General features: G+C 48.8%; 1 protein-coding gene across 2 annotated transcripts in view; it reads left to right on the top strand.

Moving 5' to 3' along the window:
* Nucleotides 1–1,511: 1,511 nt before the first annotated feature.
* The window catches only part of yki (Transcriptional coactivator yki), a 47,803-nt gene continuing 42,290 nt past the window's right edge, over nucleotides 1,512–7,024 (top strand). Inside the window, exons 1-2 of one of the 2 annotated variants that reach the window (XM_086977661.1) lie at nucleotides 1,512–2,406; nucleotides 2,614–2,923. In XM_086977661.1, the coding sequence (XP_086833787.1) occupies nucleotides 2,824–2,923 (100 nt within the window). In that variant the 5' untranslated portion in view covers nucleotides 1,512–2,406; nucleotides 2,614–2,823. Of the gene's footprint in view, nucleotides 2,924–7,024 lie in introns of both variants that reach the window. The other variant, XM_022787974.2, reaches the window with a different exon arrangement.

Below are 7,024 nucleotides of genomic sequence, written 5' to 3'. Positions count from 1 at the left end.
CCTCTGCGCTGAATGGCTATACTATTGAACTGAACCCCTCCTCTTTTATCATCAGCAGTAGTCTACTATTAGTAGGCAAGAAATATTGTCACTTGTTTCTAATATATAATAACACGCGTAGGCTTCCTTTAACAGTTACCTATGTTACAAGTAATGAGCTGTTTCTGGATTTATCACCACAGCAATGTCTGCCTAACTCGTGTTTCGCCTATGATCTAATACATCGAGACATTTACAAGAGATTAGAAAAATAAGGAAATCTGCTTGTATCAAACATGTCACCGACTATTCGTAGCCGGGTATTTTGTGAAGACAGGTAAGCAGGACGCACGAAGGGAAGCGTGACTTGCCAACATTTTGACATATCGACAACCTGCCAGCTTTTCGATCGAGTGGCCGTATGTACGCACGTGTGTACCCTCTCATGTATACATTGTATCAATTTAAGCCGTATCCTCTTTAAATGGGTCATACTCATATAAAGACCGGCAGACAATAATTTGGTGAACCTTTCTGTCTCACAAAAGCTCGGAAAGATTGGCCTTCTAGGTACACCGCTGTTACCATGATGTTGTGTTCTACAGATGCTGAAGATTTCGTTATGTGCCATTTCAAATTGGCTCATCAAATCGAGTTCTGTCAACGGTCTAAATTCTGAATTAGTTGTACGGAAACAAATTGTCCCGTGATCTGAACGGTGGGCTTGGAATACGCGGAAAACCGCGCGTCTTGTGCACCGTTCTTTTTTCATCTTTGTTATCGATTCTTCCGAAGTTCATCTAGGAGCATGATAACTTTGACTTATTCATTTTTGTCGTCCAGAACTGCTATCAAGATTCTGACATTATGTGGTATGGTACATGACATAGTCCCAGTATATACATGCACCCGCAAATCGTACTTATTCAATTAAAGTTTCCAAGCTTACGTTAAGGTGTCTGTGTAATGTGAGAAAGGTCAAAGCTTGTTTCTGTGTGTGTCATTCTTAAATGTAACGATATGCATAACTTTTATGAGGAAATGGTGTGTTGAACATGGTGTTCGTAAAAGTTTCCCTAGATGAAACGGTTTTTGAAGCTATTTTTTTGTCCTTGACTTGGTATCTCCGAGCTCGCCTTGCCGCGATCCTCATCTTATATGTTGTCTTTTCTCGTGCTGGATGGATTCAGAGATCAGTTCAACGCTCGAAACGTGATTCCGCTCCCTTCCTCCGCCCCTATCAACTATTTAACACGGATTTTCCAATGTGCGTTTCATCACGCTCTGTCAATTTAAAATAGACCGGGTACCTCGGTACCGCTACCCGAGTGCGAGAGCACTCACCAGCCATGGCGAGCACCGCCCGACATTCTTTGCTGGTGTTCGGGCAAGATCAGTCAACACCAGCCAACAGCAGCAGCTGCTGCTGCGGCTGCGGCGGCGGCGGCAGCAGCAGCAGCAGCAGCCGTGAGCGTGAGTCGCTATAAGCCGATCTAACAGTGACTGGAGGCAATTGCGGCGGCAGAAGCAGCAGCAGCAGTCCACTGCGAGTGGAGCAAGCGGCAGCAGCAGGTACACAGGTGCGTCTGGCCTTCGTAGCAGCGAGCGGCTGCAGCGGTGGTGATCGTCGTCGTCGTCGTCGACGGCGGTGTTAGCTGGCCGTGGATTGAAGAGCCCCATCCATAGGCAACATAGCTGTAGCAGCAGTGGTAGTCGAAGAGCCATCGTCGTCGGTCGTTTCGTCGATGGTGTGTGTCAGCGGCTGCTGGGTTTTGCTGCTGCTGCTGCTGTTGTTGATGGTATCGGTGTGGGTCTGTGGCTCTCCCTGTGTCGGGCGCTGCCGGTGCTAGAGCTGGCTAATATCTGCCTGTTGTTGTTGTTGTTGTTGCTGCTGCTGCTGCTGCTGCTGCTGCTGCTGCTGCTGCTGCTGTTTCTGTGTCTGGCCATCGCTGGTGACGGGCGAGCTACAGGATAGAGCTGCCATAGCTGCTGTACAGGCTGCAGAGGCTGTTACTCCTCTGCCTGCCGCTTGCGGATGATGTGAGTGAAGCTCTCGTGCAGGAGACCCACCGCCAAATCACCAGAATAACCAACCCGACCTCGCCATTCTCGCTGTGAGGGATACACCAGCGACAAGAAGTTCTGTTCGCCCGCTGAGTAGATTTCGCTTCCAGCAGCAGCAGCAGCAGCAGCAGCAGCAGCAGTAGCAGCAGCAGCAGCAGCAGCAGCAGCAATAAGAACGACCAAAGCAGGACGAAGAACGGCTCGTCATCGTCGCCGCACCGCTGCGAAAAAGTCGCATTGTGGAAGAAAAAACGGAAGGAAAAGCCACAAATACAGGATAAAAGTGTGAAAAGGTCCACACAAGCACGCACACACACACACCGGAATTGCCATCATCAGCGTTATCATCATTTTACAGAAATCGTCGGTAGTCTCATATATACAAATATGTATGTATGTGTATATATATGTATATACATACTGTCGAGTAGAGTACTAATAAGAGTTGTCCCGTTTTAACAGCAGCGGTAGTAGTTGGTGGTGCAAGTGCTTTCTGCCGCTGATTTCTGTGCTCCGTGTTGTTGTTGTTATTGTTGTTGTTGTTGTTGTTGTTGGCGGTGGCGGTGGCAGTGAGTGCAAAGTAGTGAGTACTTCAACAAAGTGGTGTTTTTCGACGCTGAAACGGCCAGGCGGCGGGCAGCCACAACTCGGAGGAGTTGGCTCGCGACTATTGGTGGTATGGTAAAATTGTTGCAAACTGTGTGTCTGTGAGTGTGCGTCCCTTCATTGATGCCATTGTAGCAGGTGTTTTAGTGTCAAGAGCTTAAACCGAGCACAACCATGGCGACCGAGGGCTTCTTGGAGCAACAGGGTCCTAACCATATCGTTCGCATCCGCCAGGACCAAAATCTGGATGAACTCTTCAAAGTGGCCATCGAAGGTGAGTTACCTGTCGCGAGGCGGCCTGCACGTTCCTTTTGTGCGGGTACAAGATGTTATTTATCCGTGAAAAGTGTTCGAGTGAGTCCTATAAAATATTTTCTCAGGAGACCCGTTCCTATGGAGTGTTCCCATCGACTTATCTCAAATATTGTATTGTGATATGAACGCTTGCATACGAATATTCTTATCACGACTGTAACTGCTGATCGAGCTCTTATCAACGTTGCGAGCTCCGCCGCCAAAGTGCTCTGATGATCAAAAAGATGAGAAATTCGAGCGAACGGCGAGCTCGCCCATTTGCACATTTAGTCCTTTTTGTTGAACAAATACAAACTAGCTACTGGATACGTGCAAACGTATCGCCTATACCACTCCGATCTGCGAGTTCAGCCGTAGCAGAGCCAGCTATCATCGCACTTCAATTTCTGGTGGACGACCAAGCAAGAGTTAAACAGAGAATTGCGTTGCATTACGTTACGTTGCGTTGACATTAGAAGTTTACTTTATTTACAACAATTTCTAGCAGCCAGTTGCTGTCTAGGGTAAATAAAGGCGACGAACAAATTGCCGACTGCATCAGCCTGCAGGGATCAGCTGCTCCCGCAATCGCATCAGAACGAGTGAGCAGTGTCCGTAACGAGAAACGAGAGAAGACGCGACGGGCAGACGATGTGCTGTTGGTTAATTCGCTTGAGTCGAACCTCCACGGGTCGAATCATCGTTGGATCGATCCAAATTCTATGTTTGGCTGATTGCCTATTGGCCCGCTCGTTTATTGTTTAGCTTCGGGTTTCGGAGATGGTGTCATCGAGAGAAAACCAATGGCATCTTTTCTTGACGCCTCTGAAGTTTATGGCTCGCCGCGTCGTATACGTGCGGTGTTGGTAGCGATGTCCGTAATGCCGATTCTGTGCGGCTGCCGCTATTCCTGTGTTACTTCAGCTGCTCGTAGTTGTCGCTGGCCGACGATTATAGTAGCACTTGCGCTGCTAGAAGTAGCATTATAGTTCTGGGAACTCTATCGCTCTGTGTCCGATGAATCGTAAAATGCCTGCCGCTTATCGACGCACACACAGACATTATATGTATATATATATGTATGTACGTACATATGTGTGTAATTTCATTATCGATAAACGCTGTTGTCGCAACTGTTGTTACAGTCTCTTTGTGTGCCTCTATGTCCATCTGTATGTTATTATCTGCGCGTTCACAGCAATCAACGTGATACGATCCGATCTCTCCGTCGCGGGCACAATTTGTTCATCACAATGTATTCACAGCTTTGTTCAGTTGTTTAGTTAATCACTTGATTGACCTAGTGTCCACTTGTTTGCCAGGAGTTCTGGTCCTAGCTACTGCAGCATAGCATACGGATGTCAATAATAAACAGTTACTCCTATTGTTCGCTACTGTTTGTATGTACATATGCCAGCGACTTTTCCGCGTGATCGTTCAGCGGCAACACGCTTGCCTCAACAAGCTTAAGGATACGTGGTGGTCTACCTCTGAAAACGGGCGTAGACACATTTCGTTCCGTGCTGGGAGTCAGCCATCTGAAACAGTGCTTAATTCCAATACCGGATGTAAAATTCTAGACAAACGGCAGCCACAAACTTCACATATCAGGTGCTTATGTGGGTATTGTATTTACTATAAAAATGAAGCTGTCGTTTTTTCTATGCGTTTATCGTCAGTCATACTAAATGTCAGTTCTGCTCCGTTTAAAGATATTGCCCCTCTGTATCTGATTCCGTTTGCGTCCGTGCTCTGCCAGCCACGGTTCTATATAGCGTTTGTGTACGGAGCAGCTCAGTGAACGACACGAGAGCAAAAATCGAGAGGTCGTCCTCATAGGCGAGCACCACCACGGCGCCCGCGACTGAGCGAGTGTCAGCGCCCGCCTGACGATGCGACACTGCAACGGTGGCTTGTGTCTTGTTGTTTGATAGTTGCTTCCTCAGCATTTTCCGGATTACTTTTGTCCTGCTGCGGCAAACTTTGCGTCGTGCAGTGTTCGAGCCCTCGTTATCGATGTAGCAGTCGACATGGGTAAGCCAGCGGGAATCGACTCAGCGGCGTGTTTAGGTGCCTGCCTGCTGCTGCCGCCGCTCACCGTCAGGCCCACTCTAGCTGCCGCTGACGTGCCGCTACTGCTGCTTGCATCCATGGCGAAGAGTTTGAGCTGCACCTTTTATGAGCTAGCGGGTATATGTTTTTCTGAGTCTTTGTTCGGAGAGGATGAGAGTACGAAGAAGAAGATGACGACGATGATAACCACCATTAGCGTCCGGCGGCGGCGGCGGCGGCGAAGGCAACGACGAGCGTTGTAAAAGAGCGAGAGAGTGAGTCAGTGGTTGAATATGCCGCTGACGCTGGCTCAAATCTCAGAGGCCATCCTGCTGCTACTGTTATAGCTACTAGCACTAGCAGCAGCTCGTAGATTTGTTGTTGATGATGGCAGTACGGGTATTTCGGCATGGCAGCGGCTGTTGCGGGCGGCGCCGGCTGCCTATCGTTTCGGTCTATTCCTACGTTGAACGAAGATGTGAAGGGGCGGTGGCGGTGTCGGTGTCTAGAACGACAGTAGCAGCGGTACCGTCGGCTTTGGGGCAAAGAAGGGAAGCTGTCTGAATATGGCGCGTTTAGATGCGCTATGTAGTATATTTTTATTATGTTGTAGTGGTGTTAGTAGAACCAATCCGTAAAATAAATCGTTGTTGGCAGTAATCTCGTTTTTCGCTGTTAGCCCATCTCGTTGATTATTACTGCTGCGGTTTGTGTGATTGGTCAGTAGGCCAAGCACCCAAACGAGCTATTGCCTCACCGCGCAGACTGCAGCAACGGTGGCTGCATTGAGACATCCTGTGTATACATAGTCATTAGGGACACGTCGATTCAGTTAGCTACCAGTCGCCACTTGCTACAGCTGCTGCCTCTAGGGCAAACACTACGAACTCCGGACTACAATTATAATAAAATAGAGTTCGACATCGGCTGCACGTAGCGATGATAGCGGGCTAACAGCGGTTCGACGAGCACAATGACGCTTTCAGCGCTGGCATGGCCAGTAGTAGCGGTAACGTCATTACAATACCATCAGCATCATCAATATTGATCTCGGCAACCGCCGGCTGATTTAGACTTCGTCGTTGCTGTTGAGGAGGGTGAACCACTTGCCGCCTTACTGCTGCTTTCACGCCACCAGGAACGGCCTCGATGATGGCGGTGACAGCAGGATCAGAGACTACTGAGGTCTGCTTCACTCGCCGGCATCACCACCGCCAGCTATGGCATAGTATCAGCCAGATTACCGTCTGATTATTGCTACAATTACTCCCGCAAATGGCCAACTATCACGACAACAATACGTCAATACCTCGTTGCTCTGCCCGTTCGGCTAACAGATAGCTATAATATCATACAGCCAGACCATCTCCAATACTAACAGTTGTGCCAATGGTCGACAAGCGACATCAGTGGTCTGAGAGCTGTATCACGGCTGGCCACTTTCGCTACTACGTTTGTCACTGCCACTACCACTAATACTGCCGATGGTGCTGTCGCAGTCGTTGGACGGCTAAACGACAGGAATGGTCATCTCGTCGTGTCTTTGTCGTCGCCGATGCGACCAACAGCATCGCCACCAACGCTCGCGTTATCGACACACAGCTTCCGCTGCTGCTGCTGCTGCCGCTGCTGTTGCATAGCTAAGCTAATAGTGCATACATGCATTATGTTATTGTATATATACACACAGCAGCAGCAGCAGCAGCAGCAGCGCCTAGTGGTGCTGATGGCAGTAAAAGGGGTCGCTCTGTTATTTTTGCTGTTGTTTTTGCCGTTTGCTACAACCGTTTTTGAGATGTTTGTGGGTGGCATTATGTAGGTGTTGCAGTGCTTCTGCTCTTGCTGCTTCGTGTAACAGTCACGAATCTCGTTGCTGTGAGGCTGGTGGTCGTGATGAGATGATCACAAGGCTGGTCGCAGTTCATACAATAACGCTATCAATGCTCCGTTTGCAACAAACGAAACACCAAGTAAAGCGTTCCTCCGGAGGAACGGAAATAAAACGGGGAAGTGAAGAGTACTGTCGCTT

Source organism: Varroa destructor, unplaced genomic scaffold (assembly GCF_002443255.2).
Source record: "Varroa destructor unplaced genomic scaffold, Vdes_3.0 BEIS01000001.1, whole genome shotgun sequence".
Classification (NCBI taxonomy): Eukaryota; Metazoa; Arthropoda; class Arachnida; order Mesostigmata; family Varroidae; genus Varroa; species Varroa destructor.
The sequence above is the reverse complement of the archived record's forward strand: the minus strand, read 5'-3'. Positions and strand labels throughout refer to the sequence as shown.